This window comes from Nicotiana tabacum, chromosome 24, assembly GCF_000715075.1.
Source record: "Nicotiana tabacum cultivar K326 chromosome 24, ASM71507v2, whole genome shotgun sequence".
NCBI classification, from domain to species: domain Eukaryota; kingdom Viridiplantae; phylum Streptophyta; class Magnoliopsida; order Solanales; family Solanaceae; genus Nicotiana; species Nicotiana tabacum.
The window spans coordinates 16,861,389-16,884,581 of record NC_134103.1 but is presented as its reverse complement, the minus strand read 5'-3'; the positions used below and the strand labels follow the sequence as shown (position 1 = coordinate 16,884,581).

The 23,193-nt window shown below is 34.7% G+C and overlaps 4 protein-coding genes across 7 annotated transcripts; 2 read left to right on the top strand and 2 right to left on the bottom strand.

The window, feature by feature from the left end:
* The first annotated feature begins 5,564 nt into the window (after positions 1-5,564).
* Positions 5,565-9,826, top strand: LOC107807751 (putative 6-phosphogluconolactonase 1). Of its 3 annotated transcripts, none has more exons than XM_075248043.1 (4): positions 5,565-5,724; positions 6,735-6,930; positions 7,029-7,164; positions 9,254-9,826. In XM_075248043.1, exons 2-4 carry the CDS (start codon positions 6,770-6,772, stop codon positions 9,743-9,745), a joined length of 789 nt encoding a protein of 262 aa, XP_075104144.1. In that variant the 5' UTR covers positions 5,565-5,724; positions 6,735-6,769; the 3' UTR covers positions 9,746-9,826. The 3 variants fall into 3 exon arrangements, with proteins under 3 accessions (XP_075104144.1, XP_075104145.1, XP_075104146.1); XM_075248044.1 differs by having other exon boundaries at positions 5,650-5,797; XM_075248045.1 differs by lacking the exon at positions 5,565-5,724 and adding an exon at positions 5,804-5,947.
* Positions 9,827-10,538: 712 nt separating this feature from the next.
* LOC107807745 (fructokinase-like 2, chloroplastic) lies at positions 10,539-14,589 on the bottom strand. The gene is made up of 5 exons (XM_016632188.2): positions 14,257-14,589; positions 12,808-13,385; positions 12,071-12,699; positions 11,493-11,964; positions 10,539-11,072 (listed from the first exon to the last, which is right to left on the bottom strand). The coding sequence occupies exons 1-5, from the start codon at positions 14,295-14,297 to the stop codon at positions 10,846-10,848; spliced, it is 1,947 nt and encodes a 648-aa protein (XP_016487674.1). The 5' UTR covers positions 14,298-14,589; the 3' UTR covers positions 10,539-10,845.
* Positions 14,590-14,995: 406 nt separating this feature from the next.
* Positions 14,996-17,801, top strand: LOC107807730 (folate synthesis bifunctional protein, mitochondrial-like). 2 transcript variants are annotated; one of them, XM_016632174.2, is made up of 2 exons: positions 14,996-15,314; positions 16,191-17,801. In XM_016632174.2, exons 1-2 carry the CDS (start codon positions 15,248-15,250, stop codon positions 17,654-17,656), a joined length of 1,533 nt encoding a protein of 510 aa, XP_016487660.2. In that variant the 5' UTR covers positions 14,996-15,247; the 3' UTR covers positions 17,657-17,801. The 2 variants fall into 2 exon arrangements, with proteins under 2 accessions (XP_016487660.2, XP_016487664.2); XM_016632178.2 differs by having other exon boundaries at positions 14,996-15,873.
* A 744-nt stretch (positions 17,802-18,545) lies between these two features.
* LOC107807722 (cytochrome b5) lies at positions 18,546-21,908 on the bottom strand. The gene is made up of 3 exons (XM_016632165.2): positions 21,687-21,908; positions 19,087-19,153; positions 18,546-18,954 (listed from the first exon to the last, which is right to left on the bottom strand). The coding sequence occupies exons 1-3, from the start codon at positions 21,771-21,773 to the stop codon at positions 18,707-18,709; spliced, it is 402 nt and encodes a 133-aa protein (XP_016487651.1). The 5' UTR covers positions 21,774-21,908; the 3' UTR covers positions 18,546-18,706.
* Between the last annotated feature and the right edge of the window lie 1,285 nt (positions 21,909-23,193).

The window sequence follows — 23,193 nt, the reverse complement described above, 5'->3', positions numbered from 1 at the left end:
AATTCCTTACCTGGTCTTCTGTGTTTGCGGACCATAAATAGAGTCAATCTCCTTGATTTGGGATTTTAAAATAAACCGGTGACTTAGGACACCATAATAATTATCTCAAGTGGCGACTCTGATTAAATAAATAATTTTATTTCGAATAATGTCACTTAAATTGAAAAAATACCCCTATCACCTATCCCCTCGGGAAAAAGGATATCTGACATGCAGTAATATTATGATTGTTCAAATACCAATAAGAGATAAATAAGGGTAAAATAGCTCATAATTATTATTTTCTTAAAGGGCATCTAAAACAAAAACACGACGTATAATTTGACACGGAGGGAGTAGCTAATTAAGCAAGAAAAGTGGAGGGGAAATTGACATTTCTTGGAATAGGAAGAAATGAAGAAAATATATAAAATATAAAGTTGGAGGAAGAATTTTATTTTTAAGACAAAGCAGAAAGGAGTAATGATTTTCACCCTCTTTCATAATTGATCTCAACGGAAAAGGTGTAAATATACCCTAATACTATACGAAATTGAGCACATTTGCCCTTCGTTAATACATTAGCTCAAATATGTCTTTACCGTCACATAGTTGGTCCATATATGCCCTTAGAGTTACACAGTTGCCCTATATATGCCCTTTTTCGAAACGGAATCCACCCAAACTAATTAGCTCTTTCGTTAATTATATTAAAGTGTATTGCAAACACTATTTTCTTTTTATTAGTACTTTTTTCTTTACCTTTCTCTTTTCTTTCTTCTTTTTTCTTTTCTTCTCTTTTTTTTTCCTTTTTCTTTCTCCCTTATCCGATTTCCTCCATTACTGATGCCTTCTCCATTTTCGTCACCAATTTCACTTGACAAAACTCATGAATTTCAATTACTAAAAAAATTCTCCCATAAGAATATTTTTATAGATCATATGTTTGTCAATTTTTTAATTTTTACTGAACATATATTTAGTTCTAAAAAAATTTAAAAAGTAAGATTGAAATAATATTTATGTAACAAAAAACCCAAAAAATTCAACAAAAATGAATAATCCAAACCGATATAATTGGTTTGGTTTGGTTTTAATAAAAACCGAACCAACTCGTTCCATGTACACCCCTAATTTACATAGTTAATAAAAAAAATAGAAAATTTCCAGCTGAAAAAAGATGAAAAAAGACTAACAACTTAAATGTATAACACTACAACTTGAACTCTAGGCTTTTAATCATTAAATTATCTTTCTGGAAATAATTTAAATATTTTGGTCTTTTGAGTATTGTTAAAGGTTGAGATGCTTTTATTATTTTAAAGTTTAAACCATAATTTTTGGAATAATTTAATTTTATTTATTTAGAGGGGCCGTGAAATTGGAACTTGATTACCTTATGGAAAAATTTTCTTAGTAATTGGAATTCATGAGTTTTGTCAAGTGAAATTGGTCGAAAATGGAGAAAATATCAGTAATGGAGGAAATCGGATAAGGGAGAAAGAAAAAGAAAAAAAAAAAGAAAAGAGAAAGGTAAAGAAAAAAAAGTACTTATAAAAATGAAATAATGTTTGTAATACACTTTAATACAATTAACGAAAGAGCTAATTAGTTTGGAGGAATTCTGTTTCGAAAAGGGCATATATGGGCCAACTGTGTAACTCTAAGGGCATATATGGACCAACTGTGTGTCGATAAGGGCATATTTGAGCTAAAGTATTAACGAATGACAAATGTGTTCAATTTCGTATAGTACAAGGGCATATTTGGACCTTTGCCCATTAATGAATATGATTTTACGACCATTAAAAATGAAGTGATAGTGTGTTTTTGCCTTTTTCAATTAACTAATTAAATAAATGGCAAGTGAGATCTAAAGTTCTAATGATTTTAAATATGAACCACTAGAGAAGTTCAAAGGTAAAATTAAATAAGTCACTCGCACTCATAGTAATTGATGGTCCAAAATCAATTGAACAAAAGGTTGACATTAAATAACCTAAAATTTCTTCACAATGATGTCATAGTAGAAAACTTGCAAATAGGGCAACCAAAGGTAAAAAATATTTTAAAATAAAAAATAAAAAAGTCTTCCTTTATTTACTGTGATATTAAGTATTAATTTAAAGTTTTCTTGAAATTATTTGAATTATGCAAGAGAGGTCTGAAAAATAATAGATTCTGATGAGGTGCATAGTATAAGTTCAATTATTTTCTTGTCAATGTTGGAATCAAATAGGAAACATATCACAAGCCAAAGGATTTGTTCCTGTCTCATGCTTTGTTTTCCAATTGGAGTAAACAGTCCAAAGGACCCATCAAATAAAAATAAACAAATCTGGTATTCATAATGTTAGATTCCTTAATATATTAGTAGATTCTTGAAATTAAGAAATTAAATTGAGAAAATTAATTCTAAAAAATTGAGAATTTTAATTGTATTTAATTATGTTATGTCACTTAGGGGCACTCTGTATTGGTGTTTCAATATCATCTTATATCAAGTGCAAAATTTTAATTTTATTTTCTCCTCGGTATTCGAGGACCTAACTTAAAATTAAAAAAATTATATTGCTTGTTGCAACTATTTTTTTTCTCCATCTTTCCTTGAATCGGAGGTCTATCAGAAACAATCTTATCTATCTTTTTAAGATAATGTGAGGTTTGCATACATACTATTCCCCGTACTTCACTTGTGAGATTACACTGGTTTGTTGTTGCTGTTGCAAAAGAATAAAAGAAAAAAATGGAAAAAAATTCTTGAAAATTGGGTAGGATGTGTGTTAGTTTGTTATAATGTGGGGTTTCTAATTACTAGTTGAGAAACTTTATTTATCTATACTTTAAATCCCTCTATCTCCCACTGTTGTTTGAAAATGATTGCTTATAGATTCCAAAAAACCTCTTTGATAATGTGCTCATTATTTCTTTCACTTTTTTTTTCCTTTTTTTCTTTTCTTTTTAATGATGGTAGAGGTTGGAGAAGAAATGAAGAAATTGATGGTTGACAAAATTTCTTGAGTACAAAACATAATGAAAGGTGATATAAGTTTTCTTTTTCCTTTTTGAGGTTTGGTACTGCTTAAGAGTTTCGAATAATTTAAATTTGCGCCACGTAAGTTTAATTTTAGGGAAAATTGAAATACCCATTTGTAATGAATGGAACAATTCTTTTTCATTTAATTTGTAATGTATTAGTATCACAAGCATACACTGGTAATACAAAAAAGGTAGTTCATACTTTTTTTTTTGGAAACAAAATGTAAAATTGGTTGATCGGCCAAAATTAATTACATTGCTAGCCCAAAAGTATATAAAATATATATATATATATTATATGTATATAGTACACATATATACAAAATATATATTTTATCGGTTATTATTTTTGGGAGCGGCTAAAAATATATATTTCTCAATTATTTTCGAAGGATTTCTAGGGAAAAATAAAAGTGAATTATTGCATATAATTCTAAAAGGTATCAAAAGATTCAAAACCCTATTATAGAAAATCACCTAATTATCCAAAAAGGTACATGATTGGCTTAGTGTACATTGTTTAATGATTCATTTAGTAGTATTTACATTGATCATGACTAAACTAAAGAATGTCTATTACCCACCCTGAGCTCATATTTAAGGACAATTGACTAATAACAACTATTCTTATCAAGTAGTTATAATACCTAATATTATATTACTTGTTTACTCTATTATTTTTAATTAGATAGCGAAGCCCAAAAAAGGAGTGGTGCGGTGAGAATCGAACTCAAGACTATTGTTTGAAATACTCCCACATTTTTATAAATAGGCTACAATATTTGGTAGTTTACTCACTTAATCTTAGTATGAATATTTACTTATTATTTTCTTTAAATTAATGATAACACATAATTAGGTGTTATTAAGTGGTTTGGATAAGATTGAACGTGTTAATCATTTGATATAAGAAAATTACTGACATAACTAGTGAATTAGCGCAACATAGAACATTTAAAGGGAAGTACTTTACACCTCGATTTTTTTCATTCGCAAGGCTCGAACTTGAGATCTTTAGTTACCCGGGAAAGAATAACACACATCCCGACGGTACGTGCCGTTACTCAATTAGCCAACTATTTTTTGGATTAACAATCTGATAATCAGTGATTATCATCTAACGTTTTAAATAATCGGCATTACATGTGAGGCTTACTTTATGAACTTGGGACCACAAATATTTTATAAATACAATAAATACAGATGGCAAAACATAGTAAAAAGAGACAAGTAGCTGATTTTAGGGGGACAGCCAATGGATTGATTTAAAAAGAAAGATGAAGTTAAAGATGAAGATAAAATTAAACGAAAAAAAAAAGGAAGATAAAGTTAAAGGTAAGAAATAAAAATAAAATAAGGTAAGGAATCCTACCACCTAAGATTAAAAAACTAAAATTTAAATAGTGCAAGACTGCAAGTCACTTCTACACTTGTCAAATAACTAATTGAACAAGTGTTTCCTATCAATATCTACTACTAGTATTAAAGATAATCTTCAAAAGAAAAATTGAAAGGTAAATACTTAAACAACTTTTTCTTTTTTTCTTTTTGCTTTCTTTATTGGTTTGAGTATTTTTTTTTTCCTTTCCTTTTTTCTTAGGAGATTACTCAAATCTTCTTTGTAACATTGATATACATTTTCTTTTATCTTTGATTAGTTTACAAGCACTTCAGTTATTCAACTTATTCATCTACAAGTATAAGTTTTTAAGATAATCCTTATCATTAAAGTTCGGCAGTAACAATTGCTTGATTTTTAAAAATGCAATTAGTTGAGTTTAGATAAAAACAAAAGAAAGCATCAAAGAAACAGTAAAGATAAATTTACAATGAGAAATTACTATTTTGATGCGCGCGCGCATATATATATCGTATAATCAATGTATTTACCATGTAAAAACTCAAAGTGTATATAGATACATTGATTTAAAATCATAAATTTGCGTATGTACTGATAATAAACAAAATAAAGATAATTTATCAAAAATAGCCTCATAATATTCAAATATTGCACCCAATACAAAACTCGTGTCACTCAATTTTTAAATGTGTACTAATTTCAAAATCAAGGGTTCTTATTTTTTTCCCATTAAATCCAAGGTTAATTAATTAATCAATTACTTACACAAGAATTTATTTACCTACTAGAAAAAACACAGCAGACTAGCAGAGGATCTAGGAAAAACATAAGAAAGAACAAAGACTTTCTTTTGTTAAACATAAATATACTACTTTTTGTGACACAAAGTTTTACATTAATATTTTTTCTTTTATCCTATCTGTATTTTTAAGAAGTAGATAAGAAACGTGATTATCTTTTTCTCTCATTTTTATCCACTAAAACAAAAAAAAGAAAATTTCTGTTTACATTTTCTTGTCACCATCATCAGATGCACGTGGTACCTCATAAGGTAAAAATTCCTAATATTTATTATATCATACTCATGTTGTGGCTATGGTATTTATATATACATTTATTTATGTGTTTGTATGTTTATACTATTCAGTAAAAAAATTCCATTTCAAGATTATTATTTTTTTTTGGCTATGGTATTTATATATACATTTAATTTAAGTGTGTGTGTGTGTGTTTTGTCCTTATATATATGTTATAGAAACTGCTGATACCCATCTTCTCAGCTCCTTCAAATTTTTTTCCCTTTCTATTTTTTTTTTTGGCCTAACACATCACTTTCCTTCACCTTTGTAAGAACCCCATCTCTCTGTTTCTTTCTATTTTTCATAGCTCCAATGGTTCTTACTGCAGAAATATTATATTGTATGTTAATGATGTTCCAAGAATTGATTTTTATTTTGTTTTTGGGTTTCTGTTTTTAGCAGTTGGTGCTTACTTTTTGGTGGGGGTTTTCGCAATTCAAGATTATTAATGGAAGAGGATGATAATGTTTTGTGATCTGGAGTTTTGTCTGTAATGCTGTTTGTTTCAGTTTTTTCTATTCACGTGCATGTTCTTGATTCAATGAATTTGTGGAGTCAATGATCTTCTTATTGATCAGTCTTCAGTTTCCATTTTCTTTTCTTTTTTTAATACTCATTTTTTTATGTTTGTGAAGTGATCATGTACTACTACTTACTTTGTTTGATTCCTGTGTTTCAAGAATTTCTGAACCTTGAATTATGAGTTTGAATAATTTCAGAATTTAACTACTGGTTTTGCTGATTCTTTGTTTTTGATGTGTGTGTGTTTGGGGGGGGGGGGGGTTGCCAATGTCAAAGATCATATTTTTTTTATTATGTAATGTTGAGTGAGTTTGTTGTTGTTACTGCTTTCTCTTCATCTTTCCTTGGGCCGAGGATCATATCGAAAATAGCCCTCTAATTTCTGATAGGGGTGAGGTCTGCTTACGCTCTAGCCTCCTCAAACCCCACTTGTGGGAGTATACTGGTTTTTTTTTTGTTGTTGTTGTTAATGTTGAGTGAATACATGTAGTATAGTTGTCTACTAGTTTCTTGTTTTGCTTTGGTGTTTAACCAAAAGGAAGTCATAGTTTTGCCCCTTAACTTTTCTTCAGATTGTGTAATTGGAGAATCTGTGTTTTGTTTCATGCTAAATGATCATTATGGAGTTGTTAGACCTTTTTTCCAAATAATAATAATAATAATAATAATAATAATAATAATTTCAGCTGAATCAAACAGAATATGGTCCTAATTGTAGTTGACTTGTTGCTTTGCTATGTTATTATTTTGTGCAGTAGCGGCAGTGTTATCTAGCACTTTCTAAAGAAGGATGGCTAATAAAGATGTAAAAGAGGTGAGGATTTATGAATATTTGGATGAACTCAGCACAGATTTAGCAGATTATATTGCAGAATTATCAGAGGCTTCTGTGAAGGAGAGAGGTGTATTTGCTGTTGCTTTATCAGGTGGTTCCCTCATCAGCTTGATGGGGTATGTAAGTGTGTTGTATTTTACTTTTTCAATTTTTTTTTTGTTTCCCTTTATATATAAGGTATTGAATTGGCTTTTCAAAACTCTGGGGGAAGCAGAAAACTATGTGAAGCTCCTTATAGCAAAACTGTTGATTGGGCAAAGTGGTATATATTTTGGGTGGACGAGCGTGTGGTTGCAAAAAATCATGCTGATAGTAATTACAAGCTAGCCAAAGATGGACTTTTGTCAAAGGTAGAAAGCTCAAAATTTTACTTGATCATTTTGCGTACTGTTTTGATCTACTGTTAGTGGGATTGTTCGTACGAACCTTAGCTGTAACAATGGCTCTCTCTATTTTGCATTGCGATCCATGATTACATATACCTTTATCAAGAAATCTTTAAGACAGACATCAAATGAAGTAGTTCTCTTTTGGGTTGATTCAGTTCATCATAAATATACAGTAATCTTTCAGCTCTATAACACAGATACGGTGCATCTCAAATATGCAAGGGAAGCTCCAGGCTGTTGTAATTACTGCTAACCGTCATGTTAAAGACCGGCTATAAACTTATATGTTATTGTTGATATTAGTTTTCATACCATGTCGCTTGTGTTCATCTTATATAGAAGTGAGGATGTTCTTTCTTCTTTCTTCCTTACTTTTTTTGGGGGTGGGGTGGGGGTGGGGGGAGGGTGAGAGGGGGAGCGACCATTTTTGAGGGTCTGTTCGGAACATTTACAAGCAATCATGCTACAGACAAGCATGGGTATTGTTGGTATTATAGCTGCAGCCAGAGATTAAGGTGTGCTGTAACATATTTCTTTGATCAGTGCTTTTCCTTGATGTCCAACATTGTCTTGACCTTGCAATTTTGCATAGTATGCATAGTGGGGGTGGCTAGGAGGTCTGGCAGAAAGAAAATGAACCAGGATTCTCTAAGCTGCAGTATCTGATCGTTGGGGGTTGGATGTGGTAGATAGCCATGTATAGTAAATTCCCATGAATATGGTTCTTTTTTCATTTTTTTTCCTTGAGACAAGATGATGTAGAGTTCAAAATATTTTGAATCCAGATCTTTGATGTCTCTAGGTATTCCAGGGGCGTATACACCTTGTCCTATGCGGTGTCACAGGATACCGCTTCGTCGAAATTTTTTACTAGTTATGTATAAGAGAGAGAAAAATATTGAAGATAAATATAGAAAACGACACCGCTTACAACTAAAATAAGATATTTATTTGTTCATTTCTTCAAATTGTGACACTGCTTATGAAAAATCTTGCGTACGCCACTGAGGTATTCTACCTATCATCTGTTACTCTCTAGTTAATTTACTTTGAACTATTGTAGTGAACCAGGTATATATGGTATATTTAATGTGTCGATGCTTAGAGGTGGTGACGTCTATGGATCTAAGTGCCTTATGTTTGAAATCTGTAGCTATTTCCTTTGAACTGAATGCCAATGCCAACTGAGGATGCGTATAGAGCTGAATTGAGGTAGTGCTAATAGATGGATGAGTATTGTATGTGAACATAGTGATCTGTAAAGTCATACAAGAGAATCTTCTTGAAAATGTTCAATTGTAGTCGCACACTATGAGCTCTCAGGGATCCCGAGGTTGTTGAAATACTAACTTGAGGTCATATTAAGACCATCCACCTGACTGCTGGCGTGAAGAGATCAATTTACGGATTGGTGATGCCAAAACGAGTGATGTTCAGTGCTAACGGAGAAGGAGGGTTTTTTGTTACTTTACTTTTTATATATTTTTTTTCTTGATTGATAAGAAATTTCAAGAAAAACTTCTCTGCATTACAAGCAAAATCTCTCTGCAGATGCTGGGTTTAACCAATGCTGATTGTTTCCGGCATAAAGATTGACATAATGATATTTGGTAACTTCTATAGTTGTCTTTGCTAGAGTTGCGAACGCAGACTTACACTGGAAACATGGTGGCCTTGGTGTCTCATGTGTCTTGACTCTTCGAGCTTAGCGATGTCCAGTAGATCTGTCATGCTGTCGTGTCTAACAATTTTGAACTTTGATGTAACCTGCTTGTTGTGGAAAATTATTTCAGCTTGAAAGCTTACTACTGTTTTATCACGTTTAACATATATCTTTTAAAGCTCCTGTATTTGTTGATACCTTACGCGAAAAGTGTTTAAGATATCTAATGAGAAAGAAATGAACAGTCTTTGTTTCTTTCTGTTACCTCCATGGTCAGTATTTTGAAATCATATTTATTCAACAGTATTCTGCAAATCAATGTGTTGGCGCTGATCTTACTTTCCAGAGTTTTGCATTTCTCAGCTGCATCGTGCTTTTATCTTTCAGGTGCCTATTGTTCCAAGCCATGTACATTCCATTAACGACACGGTCTCAGCAGAGAAAGCTGCCGAAGACTATGAGTTTGTTATTAGACAGCTCGTGAGGACTCGTGTAATCAGTGTTTCTGACATCAGTGACTGCCCCAAGTTTGACCTCATCCTTCTAGGAATGGGACCGGATGGACATGTCGCGTCTCTTTTCCCTAATCACTCCATTCTTGATGAGAAAGAAGAGTGGGTAACTTTTCTCACCGACTCCCCCAAGCCTCCTCCAGAGAGGATTACTTTCACTTTGCCTGTTATCAACTCTGCATCCAATGTAGCTATAGTTGCAACTGGAAGCAGCAAAGCAGAGGCTGTGCATTCGGCGATTGATGATGTTGGACCTGACTGCCCGACATTGCCTGCAAAAATGGTCCAGCCAAGTAAAGTGAATTTGGTTTGGTTTCTAGACAAGGCAGCCGCCTCAAAACTTGATGGCGCAAAATTTTCAGAGTAGTAGGGCCAGGCTTTTAAAATGTGTATGATTGTATATGTAGCAAAAGACATATGCAACTTAGTTCATTCTCATCTTTCATTATGTCTTCTATTTTGATCTTCCCTTTTTTTCAAAATTTTTGACACCCTTTTCCTGTTTGAGAAGAAATATGGAAACTTTTTCTTCTGTTGGATTAGGTATCTTCCACCTGCAGTCTTCTCTTCTGAGGTGGGTTTTGAGAAGTGTGGTTATCTTTTTGTTGGGGAAGATGGCAATAAAATTGGATCCTTATATAGAAATTAAAATGTCCTTTTTAAACTTAGCTAGTTTGTCTTCAGCTCTTTCACATCAGTTACGCAAAATAAAATTTTGATACACAAAGTTAATGGCAGAACATTCATCATTAATAATTTTAGTGTAGATAAGTGGAGGTCCAACGTAAGTTGATACGACAAAATGATATCTTTTCATCTGTCTAACTTTACCGGATAACTGTGTTTTGAGGAGAATCCATTTTCTTCATAGAAACTGAGTTTTAAGAGAACTAAATGGTTCAAACTCTAACAAGTACATCAGAAATAACAAAAAGGAGATGAAATGATATTGGCCTATGATACACAGCAATGCAAAGGTAAAGTTGTCTCTGTGACTTATAACGGGTTCAAGTCATGAAATCAGCCATTGATGCTTGCATCAGGGTAAGCTGCCTACGTCACATCCATTGGGTGCAGCTCTTCCCCGGACCCTGCATGAACGCGGGATGCTTCATGCACCGGGCTGCTCGGAAAAAAAAAATACGCAGCAATGCAAAGGCTTTTTGCTAATAAATAATCTAAATTTCTCCAATATGTCAAAAAAATAGTACAAATGTTACATTAAAGGCAGAGCAATCTAGAAAGCCTCGGAAAAATGGAATTGGTGATGTTGTCTTTCCCTCTCGTATGATTTCTCTGATACCATGTTGTACTGAAACTCGAAAAATTCGTGTACAAGCAGTTACAGGCTTACAACTACAATCACACTGATGCCCGAAAGAATCATTTCCAACACCAAGACTTTCAACTTTGCGATGGAAACAGGGCATCTGACATAAGCATAATTGGCTACACGCGTATACACCATCAACTTACAGGCACGAGTATTCTGTATTCCCTCTCTGTTACAGACTTTATGCCATGGTCGTCTGGGACCACATCGTCTTCCATACCTTCTTTGGGAGGATACCCTAATCTTCTTGCCTGTAGCCATTGATCTACTACACCACAGCTAATAGCATACTTTAAAGTTCGTTCCAAGTACCCTTTATCGGTCATAAGATGAGGCTGAACTGTCAGCATTCTGATGATACCTGAACCAAAAGTTGCCACAGAAATTAAGTTGAGGAGCACCAAAAACACGAAAATTGGATTTTTCAGTTGTAAATATTTTATAAAGAAACATTTCTTTTTGAAACAGGTAATGATACTTTTTTTAGGTAACAGTCGAGTACTAATAATGAGAATTTGATCGAACAGCTAAAGATATATGTTCGCCTGCAAAACTTGGACGGATAACATCACCGTTCAGATGTGACATGACTTCACTCAATATTTATTGTTCCCTTACTGCTATCTCTTGATCCAAAGTTAAGTAAATATATCCAATTTGTATAAATATTGCAGGGATAAGTGAAAAGGCATAAATGCATAACATAGCAGACTATTGTCTCTAATGAGCAAACTTCTAAACGAACGAATTATGAATATACAGAAGGTGGTCATTCTTTTACCTGCAATAATGCCATCTCCAGATGCAGACATATCAGAAGTATAAGGGGTCAATGGCACATCTTCCAGCCCAAGAACAGCACTGTTATGCTCCTTGGTGTAGTAATGAATCTTAGAAGTCCCGTTAGTCACGAACAAAACCTTTAGATTTTCATGCCAAAGTGGAGCAATTACTTCCGGTGGATAGTGAGTGAACTTAGACCTGTCATTATCCTTGGTGTCAAACCTCTCGGACGGTTTTATTCCACAGAGAAACTCTAACTCCTGTTTCGTAACTTCTATAATATCTGCAAGATCCCACGCTTGCTGTATGAATGTCTTCGCTTTATCACCCGATTCCCATAGCGGAAACGGGAGGTTGACATCATAAAAGACAACCCCTCCCAGCTTCTTCGATATCTTTGTTGCTCGTAATGTGGTTAATCTCATATTTGGGTCAAGCATTGAGAATGTATTGAAGTAAAACATTTTTGCCTGTGTGACACATTAGAATGAATGGAAACAACTTCAGCACTAACAGAACATACAAAATGAATTCAAATAAATAAAGTAACATGTAATTTTGTTTTCAGATTCTCACCTCCTTAAGGACATCTATATTGATCTCAGACTTTAATAGAGAATCCTCAGCAGATGGTTTGGTGGTAGTCATCCTCAAGCCCCCTCTCTTACCTATTTTCATATGTGTAATGGCAGTTGCTTTTTTACTGTCAAGGCGAACTGATCGCGTTTGAACTTTGTTGATATTCATAAAATATACCAAGGACTGACCGAAATCGTCATCGCCAAGTTTCCCCATGAAGGCAACTTTACCACCCAAGCTCGCAAGAGCCACGGCAACATTACTCGAACATCCCCCTGGAGCCCTGGTAAATTTTTCAGGATCCCAAATTGCATCTTTCATTCTTTCATGCCATTCGTGGTCTACAAGCCGATTGGACGGCCTCCCTGAAGGAACAAACGCATGCTGTGCAGCACCAAAGCAACACACAAGAGGTGGCCATCCGTACGAGAAGCTAATATCCTCTCCACCATCAAAGTCCAATTCTTCCTCACTATCGGCATCAGCGTTTGCAACGTGTAGCTCTTCTTCAATATCACTAAGTTCTGTCTGGCTACCTTCATCCTCTAGATTATTGACCTTCTTTCTCCTCCGCCTTGTGACCTTCTGAGTAGGTTCTTTCTCAAGGCTACTAGAGCTAGAAGCAGCTGCAAAATTATGCATAAAGAGAGAAACTTCTAAACTTAGGAAATGTAAAGAGAGCACAAGTGCTCAATGATGAGGAAGTTTGTAATTCTTTGATATAGAGATTTTACCTTTCTTTGAAGTTCGTTTTCGTATTTCCACGGAACCTTCACTTGACCCTGAAGTTGGTAAGACTTCCTCATCCGTGACATTGCCCTCCACATCTAACGTGGAATCCTCAAATGTGCTCACCACTGTCTCTTTTTTCTTCCGAGTTCGTCTGGTTTTCTTCGGTTTCGCACTTGATTCTGGTTCTGTTACAGCTTCCGCATCAATGACATTACCCTCTGCATCAGATATGGAATCACCAAATGAACTCTCCACTATCTCTTTTTTCTTTCGGGTTCGTCTCTGGGTTTTTTTGGGTTCCTCAGTTGACCCTGAAGTATTTTCGGCTTCCTCAACGTTCACGGGATCATCATTTGAAGTCTCGACTACTTTCTTTCTCCTAGCCATAACTGGAGCTCGTTTTGATATCCGGACAGTCTTTTTTCCAGCACCAAACACCTCTGTTTTCGATAACTCCTTGGCTATAGCCTCTGGAGTTCCTTCTTTAGAGACTGCCATAAGAACCCATTTGTTTTTAAGTCCAAGATCTTGAAGCTGCATTACTTTCATATTTGGGTAAAAGTTCCAATGCAGATGCTGCCTGCATATTAGAGAAACATAAAACCTTAGTTTTCTTTTTCCTGTTTGAAGCATATTTTTAGTTTCAGCAGCAATTGTCCTTCAATTTTCCTCCATGTTTGAGATCAGAAAAATCCAATATGCATAAAGAAAAAGTAAACACGTTGAATCTCTATTTTGATTCTCATATTACAATCAAGAAAAACACCCTCTCCGCAAACTGATTCATTTTTCAATTAGAAGTCTGCAACTTTAAAGACACTGAATTTGTTCTGGTTTTCGGTGAGTGAATGATTTTATTCTAGATGAACTCCAACAATGCACTATTACGAAGTGCACTCGGCGTGAGGCGAAGTCAGAATTTGAAACATATGAGTTCGGGATTCTAATCCTTTTAAGTTAGTGGATTTTAAATCAATAATTTCTAATTTAATGGATCTCTTAAGACAAATAAAGGGTTTAGACCAAAGCTCATGAGTTCAGCCGAAACCATAACTCATATTCTAGCTTCACCCATGTTTGTGCACTAATCAAAATAATATAAAACAACGACCACAACTATGCCTCGGTCATAAACAAGTTGGAGTCGGCTCCTCAAATACAGATAATAATAAAATGAAATCATATAGAAAATGGAAGAAATTCAAGTTGCCCTGAAACTAATAGTATATGAAAGTAGGGACACATAAATTCAACTTTAATTCTAATTTTCACCACAACGTAACGTTATCCACACACAAGATAGTTGCAAAGGTGACAACTTTATAAGTTTTATGATAATTGTATGCTTCTGGTATCATGTTCTTCACAGGGTAAAGCAGATGACACAATACAGAAAAATAAAAAAAAAGGAACATATATGAGAAAGAGACCAAAGAATTATGGAAAAGAACCTGGGAAGAGTAGATAACAAGCTGAAAGAAAGAGCAGCCATAGCAAGAAGAACATAAAGTTACAATCTTTACAACCCAACAATGGGGATTTGGGGTTTTAGACCTTCAAGTTCAAGGTAGCTGTGAAGCAGTACAGAGAACTGGATGAGGAGGGGTTTTGGGGATTTGGGTTTTTGAGGGAATTACAGAATTGTTTTTTTTTTCTTTTAATATTATTTATTTAATTATTTTCTGAAGAAATTATTCATAGTGTTTAGTCTCATTCTATCCAGATTTATGCCGAAGGCAAAAGACTTTTAAAAATAGTGGAACACTCTTATCCAAGAGGTGTTCACTCAAAAATTATATGTATAGGTAGGTAATAACTTTTTTTTTACTATATACATTATATATTAAATTGCTTTGATTTATTTGTGTGTTTACTTTTTCGTATTTGACTCTCCCTAATAAAAAATTTAGTTTGATCAAAAGGCAATTCGATGCATAAAGCATGTCGAATTCATGTAGGGTCCAGAAAAAAATCGAACCCCCAAGATATATGAAGTAAATAATCTACCGTAATGCAAATATTAATAATTTCTTCACTTATTTTAAATTATTTTATTAAAGTAAAAAATTAAATTTTAAAGTTAACATTCTTTTGGACAACAAAAAATAAAAACATCCACATAAATTGAAAGAAAGTGAGCAGTAGCTTAAAATCTTGTCTTTAAATCCATGTTCTAAAGACAAACTTTCTGATGACTAAATTGACCCTAGTGTACTCCAGAATTTAAGAAATTACCACTAGGTATGTTTTCTCCTACGCCTCTGTACTATATTCTGACAAAGCAGGGAATCTAATCTAATTTTCAAGATCCAATTCCACTCTATATTTCATGTTCATTTATAGGATGATAGTCCTGGAAATTTCTTGCAATTCTATGTATCTTGGAATATTGCTGAGACATTAACATCACTCTCTTCATTAATTTTTGTATCATTTGTTAATATGAATATCTTCAGACGCTTACTGCCCACAAAATTTGGGTTCAAAATATCCAAGAATTCGTGTAATGGTAAGACCTTTTTACCCCCCTTTATGTGTTTTTCCCTATCTTTTTGTGCTCTATTTATCATAAAGTTACGATCTTTGTAAGGTTCTGATGTAATTGGTATGTGTTCAATTTACCCTTGAAGAGGGGATGTGGATTGAAATGTTTAATTAGATTAGTATTAGTGCAATTAATGACATTAATGGAATACTATTCCTCTACTACAGTTTTTCCAAATAAATTATAAAGTCATATTTATCTTTTTAAATAGTAATAAGCCTTGGTGTGTAGAGTTATATGATATCTATGTAGATTAAAAAAGGAAAACTTATTGCAACTACGGACGTGAACAGATGCTTTCTCATTAGACTATTTTAACCGATTGTTTATGTCGAGCCTACGCTACGATTCTTCTTCTCTTATGAAATTTCTAGTTAGATGAACACAACTCTGCTGCATGACGGAGTGATCTTTCCCTCTTATGAAAGCCGGTATCTCACTTTCGAAAGAGAGTCTCGATGTGGCGGTGTAGACCTAGCTCCATAGCTGGGCTAGTCAGCAACTACCATGTGAGATAGTCGAGGTGCGTGCAAGCTGGCCCAAAACCACCCTCATAAAAAAACGGTTTATCTTTGAGCTTTCTTGGGCTGTTTTGATGGGTTTAAGCTTCTTCTCTCAACATTTTAATGAGGGGTTTTATTGAACGTTGATGGAGATAGAGGCCGTTTTTTTTCTTCTAAAATGTTCTTTTTGAATCTTTAAAGGTTGAGATGAAATGGACCATAATAGCGCAGAATGGATACAGAGGATTCATATAACTGACCCTCAACTAGTTTTAGGATTAAGGCATAGACGCTTAGTGATTGATTGATTGATGTTCTTTTACAATCTTGTTTGCAGCACGGGGCATTTATAGTATCCATTCGTCCCCGGATTGTGTGGTGGAAGTGCATTCCTCGGAGCAGGAAGTAATAATTGCTTTGGGAAGTAATGTGGGTAACAGACTTCAGAATTTTGATGAAGCATTGCACCTAATGAAGAAATCAGGTATACAAATTACCAGGCATGCTTGCTTATACGAGACAGCGCCTGCTTATGTAACTGATCAGCCTCGGTTTCTAAATTCTGCTGTTAGAGGTATCACGAAACTAGGGCCTCACGAGTTGTTGGGAGTGCTCAAGAAGATCGAGAAGGACATGGGTCGTACAACTGGAGTAAGATATGGTCCTAGACCTATCGACTTGGATATTCTGTTTTATGGGAAGCTCAAGATTCATTCCGAGATACTTGATGTTCCACATGAAAGAATCTGGGAGAGACCATTTGTTGTCGCACCTTTGATTGATCTACTCGGTTCAGACATAGATAGCGATACAGTTGCAAGTTGGCATTCGTTTTCGAAACATTCAAGTGATCTTTTCGAGTTGTGGGAGAAACTAGGAGGTGAATCTCTTGTAGGGAGAAATGGGATGAAAAGGGTATTGCCAGTTGGAAACAATCTATGGGACTGGTCTTCGAAAACCTCTGTTATGGGTATTCTGAATTTGACTCCGGACAGTTTTAGTGATGGCGGGAAGTATCTATCCGTCGAAGCAGCAGTTTCCCAAGTTCGGTTAATGCTCTCAGAGGGTGCAGATATAATTGATTTTGGTGCACAATCTACACGTCCAAACGCTTTAAAGATAACTGTTGAAGAAGAATTAGATAGACTAATTCCTGTTATAGAGGCCGTTAACAAGATGCCCGAGGTTGAGGGGAAGCTTTTATCTGTGGATACCTTCTATTCAGACGTTGCTTCAGAAGCAGTCAAGAATGGGGTTCATCTTGTAAACGATGTATCTGGTGGACGGTTGGATTCCAATATGCACAATGTCGTTGCAGCACTTCGAGTACCCTTTATAGCAATGCATATGAGAGGCGATCCGTCTTCCATGCAAAATCCCGAGAACTTGCAGTACAACGATGTTTGTAAGGATGTGGCGTTTGAACTTTATGAGAGGCTCGAGGAAGCAGAGTTAGCCGGTATTCCTGCTTGGAGGCTAATACTTGACCCAGGAATCGGATTCTCCAAAAATACTGAACATAATTTGGATATTCTAACGGGTTTGACAACAATTCGAAGTGAGATTGCAAGGAGGAGCTTGGCGTTGTCTCGTGCACCTTTCTTGATTGGACCGTCTAGAAAGAGATTCCTAGGGGAAGTCTGTGCTCGCCCTGCTGCAGAAGAACGAGATCCAGCAACTGTTGCTGCTGTAACTACAGGGGTTCTGAATGGTGCCAATATTGTAAGAGTACATAATGTTCGATATAATGCAGACGCCCTTAGGCTGTGTGATGCGTTATTGGAAAGGAAACTGTATGCTTAGATAAAACAGTTAACACGAGCTATGTTTTGTTTTTGCCTCATTCTTTTCTCATTGTAAAACATATATCAGTCTGAGATTTGTGTTTTTGCAAAAGAACTCAAAGCTGAAATGATATAACCAGAAAGAGCAAAGTTTTGTGAGTAAACATTTTACTTGCAAGATAACTAGTTCCTTGATTCATTTGCTTCCTTTCATTTCCCAAGTTTGTAAAACGTAGATGAGATTCGTTTTTACTTTTATGTATTTTTGATTCTCCCTTTTACCAGTTTCAATCAAGCAATAAATTATGATGCTAAACAAAGAAACTCATCTCTCTAAACTGCTTTCTCCTGTCTACATTATCTGTTAAGATTTTTGCACCTCTTTGGAACAATAACTGAAGTTCTCTAAAGATTTTTGCACACCTCGTTGGAACAATAACTGAAGTTCCCTAAAAAGGGGCAGCCCGGTGCACTAAGCTCCCGCTATGCGCGGGGTCCAGAGAAGGACCGACCACAAGGGTCTATTGTACACAACCTTACCCTGCAGCAAGAGGTTGTTTCAAGTTCTCTAAAAAAGGTAATGAATGACTTGTTTTTTTTCTAACGTCAAATATGAAAAAACAAATTCAAGTTTGAGGTGTCACGACGCTTCTCTCAGATTGACATATACTTATTTGCATCTAAAAGGCTTTCTCGATGTCATAAAACTCGAGAACACAAGCTGATCGGGACAAAACCAAAAAGAAATTAAAATAAAAGAAACTCAGTGAAAGAAAAAGATAAAATGCCCTTGGTGGATGCACTTTATTCTGTATCCTCAGACGGGTTATACGGATAGTAAATGTCAACTCTTATCAATATGATGACAGCCACTGTGTATTAAAATGGCTATTTGACATCACTTGCTCTGGAACAGAATGTCAATTTCCCGCCATCTCATTCAGTAACAAAAATGTGCATTCAGCAATTATGTCCCAAAATTCTTAGACCTCTAAAGATATGATGAATACTTTTTTCAGTCTATGTTTCACAACAGTACTAACATCCGAGAGGGAATATCAAACTGATTTTACTTCTTGCGTGTGTATAAGAAGCCCACCACCACAGAGATGCCAACAACTGCTACAGGAACGAACCAATATTGCTTAGTAATTTCCTTAACCTTCTGAGGGATATTTTTGGCGGCCTTCTTGACAATCTCAAGTTCTGGGATGGGAGGGGATGTCGAATCAAGCTCCCCAATGAAGAATTTCTCCATCAGTTCCCTCGCATCTTTGCTATGTCCAGCATCTTCAAATTCATCAGTGGCATCTTTTCCTACAAAAAAATGCATCACAAGTTAGATTATTACATCTTGTGATTTTTCTAATGACATGCTCAAAGGTAATTGCATTTACTTCTACTTTGATCATAGTAATTTGAAAGCGAAGAATACGAATGAAACGATACCTGTAGCAGAAAGTACAACATCATCTCCCCCTGGATGTTCGTCCAGATAAGATGAAACATCATATACCTGCTCATGCACCAGGCAAAGCATTGAAGTTAGCAAAATGGAGAATCAGGCATACTAAAAATCTTTAGTAAAACATTCCAGTAATATAAGATCAGCCCAAACACTACGACATTTTGCTGATGAAGCAAAACGACAATCAGAACATTGCAGACAATAAGTTGCTAATCCAAATAGCCAATACAATGACTTTCTTCTAATTAGAAACGTAATTTCATGCCAGCTCTCAGCAGGTGGTACAAATATCTCAGCATATGGTTTTCGAGTATGGCCCTTGCCTGAGCAAACAAAAAGTTTGGCCAAAGAAGACAACGTTCAATTGCATCAATAGTTTTACCTTCTATATAAATTATTGATTTGCAAACAAATTTTTGCAAAGACTACTGGAGATCATCAGTCTCACTTAGTGTTGCTGTAACATCTACCATCTGATTTTAAGTCTATCCTCCTGGCTAATGTCTAGACTAGATATCAAACCAAAACCAGTTTCATTCTCAGAGGTTCAAGACTGGCAAGTTGCATATTAAGTAGTACTATATTCAGGTTTATTTTTACCACAAGAAGTTAAATATGGGTTTAACTTTTAGTGAAAATTACTTTGATGTCTAACACAAGAATGTGGGTGTACTAAAGAATATGAATAGCCTATGTGCGATAGGTAAATCCTCTAAATTTCACAATAATTAGAGCTTGGATAAAAATAAATCAGCTCAACAAACCGCAAGAGGTAATATCAGTTGAACTCAATTGTAACATCGTACAGGTTGCAATGTCAAAATATATGAGGAAAACAAGTGTGAGGCCTTAAATTATAGTAGTCAATATAGTATGTCCAAATCATAGGACACGACTTATATGAAATTCATCAGCATAATATGGAAACAAGCAGATAAAAATAATGAGGAAAAGCATGGATCAATAACCATTATTACAATTCCTCTGAACACTGTCCAAGGTAAGCTTGCATAAATTTTGCACAGCATTATAGACTTTGCATGAACAAAACTGGAAACTAAGGGAGCCAAACACCACCTTATTCACAAAAAAGCATTTTATTTAGTTTTCAGGAAGAAGCAAATTGTCAAATCATAGATATAAATCCATGCAAACGTTTACAGCCCGCCCCAACCCTCCCACCTTCCCAAATACCACAAAGGAGAAAGGTAGTGGATGCCATTTACAGCTGCAAATTATTAACTTGCTCTAAAGATAAACTTATAAGGCCCCGCTGCATTACTCACAAGGTTAGGGAGCATTTGAATCAGGACATGTGATGGTTATCAGTCTTCTTGGTCTTATCTACAGTTTGTATGTGTTTCACAATCTTCAGTTGACTCATCCTGGTGGCATATTTGAAGCTGAGGGAATCTTCATTACTTTGTTAATCACTACCAATCTTCATTACTTCGTTAATCACCCTTATAACAATTACATCCAGTGATTATCTTCTAAATCCAGCAAAATTACCTTTCTACCTTTCTTTTCCTCATTAAGAACTCGCCCTCCAATAGAGAACCAGATACCCATAACTTTCTCTCAGTTCACTAGGGCCACTACCCTCAAACAGGTTGCCACTCTTCCACAGTCATTATACCTTTTCTTATAACCGGGGTGTCCGTGCCAGCTTGCTCGCACCTCGACTAATTATATGAGGTACCTGCTACCTCCCACCATAGTCATTATATTTAATACAGAAGTAGCAAGATTGCTATGTTAATAAATCCTTCATTTGCTTAATGCACCCGTGTTAAAGGTTGCGATATGCACATGGCCACTTTTCCTGTGAATCCTTCAACACTAAAAATTAGCGAAAAACTAGACGCAGCCATAAGGATACATCCACTATATTTCTTTCTGTTAATTCCATTATTACATAGCCAATAAAGGGAATTTAAGACTATTCCAATCATATACACACTACATATTCAATGGTCAAGGGCCAGTCTAACTCGACACTAAGCAGATATATATCATAACATTCATAAACCTAAGAAAACTTCAACATGGCAATTGAGTTAGATAATTATTATGAACATAAAACTTAAAACTAGCACCAATGGAATTAAAAAAGAACCATTAATCCTAGTAATTAATGTGTGTGACGAAAAACTAAACAAAATTATAAATAGACAATCGCACCCCCATTGCGAAACCACTCTATATCTTGGGTCCGTCACGCAGAGGCGGACCTAGCTTGCAAGCTATGAATTCATGTAAAATCAACAGCTTTTGCCGAGACCCAACATATGTATTAAGAAATCTATATCTAACTGTGAACTAAGTTATTATGGTATATATTAACTTGAGCTCGATGTTGAAACTCATAAGTATAAATCCTGGATCCGCCTCTACCTAAGAGAATACATAATCAATCACATTTACAATAAGAATATATTCCAAAACCCCATCAAAAACAAAAACATTGACAATTTTCAATATTGGTCAGTCAATCTAACAATTGAGGACCACAAGCACAATTATCCTCCATAAAAAGAAAAAGAACAGATAAAACCCAGAAAATAAAAAAGAAAAACACCTTGCCGTCAATGACGACCCAGCAATCATCCTTAGTGTTGTGCTGAGAGGCTTCTTCCATTGTGAATAGCTTCGTCAGAGTTGGCATTTTCTCTCAATTAACTTTTAATAGCTATTCACTTGCAAATTTCTCTTCTCTCAAACAAGTTACTAATAAACCCTATATGGCTGAAATACAGAATACTATGGTCTAGGCGGCAGTGGTTTTCGTGTGAAAGGGGTAAAGTTTTGGTGTGGGTTTCTTTCGGGTCGGGTAGATCTAATCCAAATCCCGAATTATACGATTTGATGTACTACTGCAGTTCGAATATTTGCATTCAGTGAGTTGAATTAAGTCGAGTTGTGTCGACTATAAGTCAACATGAGTTTATTATATTATCATTAAATTATTGTTAATTATATACCTACTTTTATTTTAATTGATAATTAACCATAGTAACTTATTCTTTGTGATCCGTATCTCATCTTATGTATTCAATATTCAATATTATTCATTATCTCAATCCTCAAACCAATCCATCGGCGAAAGTAAAATTACAATTATAAAAAAGTTTCTTGCATATTGAGACACAAATACCTCGCAGACGATTAGAGTGAAAAAATTTACAAATCTCATAATTATATTTGTCTTGTTCTCTGTAAAATTACATCAATTCAATAATATTATTTAATTCAATCAATCTAAAGCTTCTCAAGAACATGCTTTACGACGAGTTAAACGCTCTCTCCTTTTAGGCAAAAGAGTGTCAATTGATCACTCTTAAGACAAGAATAACTGTGTGACTGACTACTAGACTTACTAGTGAGGTAATAAACAGGCAAATCACATGATAATGCTTAACAAAGGTTAATAAACTGCATACATATTATGACCACTAACCTTAACATTAAGTGTGATGAATTTTTAATAACAAATGGTGATGTATTCATGACAATGTAGATCAAAATAAATAGTTGTGAAATAATCAAAAGGCAAATTCAAATTTAAAACAAAAAGTTCTTATATGTTATAAAAAAAAAAAAAAAAAAATAACCATCTTTTGTCATCCATTTTTAAAAGAATTTAATAGAGATCCTGTTAAAAAAAATAAATTGTTTACCCGTAAAATGGTACGGTTGAATTTATACGTGGTTTCTAGACAAGTGAACTAATTTGATCCTGAAATAATACAATAATTGAAGAAATATACAATACTTAGCCTTGAAATATATACGAAACAACAGAGATAACAATTCCGGGAACAAAGTTTCCTGACACAACACTGATAAGATCAGAAAGCAAGAAAGTAAAATTGTATTGAGCTTTGTATAGAATTTAGTATAAGTTTTCCCAGAAAATTCATGTCCATTACAATGATAACTGAGCTCACTATTTATAACTATGTCTAGGGAAGGAGGTCCTAGGACCGTGTCCTCCTTTAATGCCAATTATGATGGTCATTGATGAAGACGTAACGGTGAGCATAAATGCCAAATTCTCTGTAACGAACCGACGCTCTTAATGTTGC

Coding starts and splice junctions, on each gene's coding strand:
- LOC107807751 (XM_075248043.1), top strand. CDS start 6,770: ATGGCTAATAAAGATGTAAAAGAGGTGAGGATTTATGAATATTTGGAT. Junction 6,931..7,028: donor TCCCTCATCAGCTTGATGGG/GTATGTAAGTGT, acceptor TGGGGGAAGCAG/AAAACTATGTGAAGCTCCTT. Junction 7,165..9,253: donor AAGATGGACTTTTGTCAAAG/GTAGAAAGCTCA, acceptor TTTATCTTTCAG/GTGCCTATTGTTCCAAGCCA.
- LOC107807745 (XM_016632188.2), bottom strand. CDS start 14,297: ATGGCTGCTCTTTCTTTCAGCTTGTTATCTACTCTTCCCAG. Junction 13,386..14,256: donor TTGTTATCTACTCTTCCCAG/GTTCTTTTCCAT, acceptor TCTAATATGCAG/GCAGCATCTGCATTGGAACT. Junction 11,965..12,070: donor ATATAGATGTCCTTAAGGAG/GTGAGAATCTGA, acceptor TGTGTCACACAG/GCAAAAATGTTTTACTTCAA.
- LOC107807730 (XM_016632174.2), top strand. CDS start 15,248: ATGAATATCTTCAGACGCTTACTGCCCACAAAATTTGGGTTCAAAATA. Junction 15,315..16,190: donor ATCCAAGAATTCGTGTAATG/GTAAGACCTTTT, acceptor TCTTGTTTGCAG/CACGGGGCATTTATAGTATC.
- LOC107807722 (XM_016632165.2), bottom strand. CDS start 21,773: ATGCCAACTCTGACGAAGCTATTCACAATGGAAGAAGCCTCTCAGCAC. Junction 19,154..21,686: donor GGGTCGTCATTGACGGCAAG/GTGTTTTTCTTT, acceptor GTGCATGAGCAG/GTATATGATGTTTCATCTTA. Junction 18,955..19,086: donor TGTTGTACTTTCTGCTACAG/GTATCGTTTCAT, acceptor ATTTTTTTGTAG/GAAAAGATGCCACTGATGAA.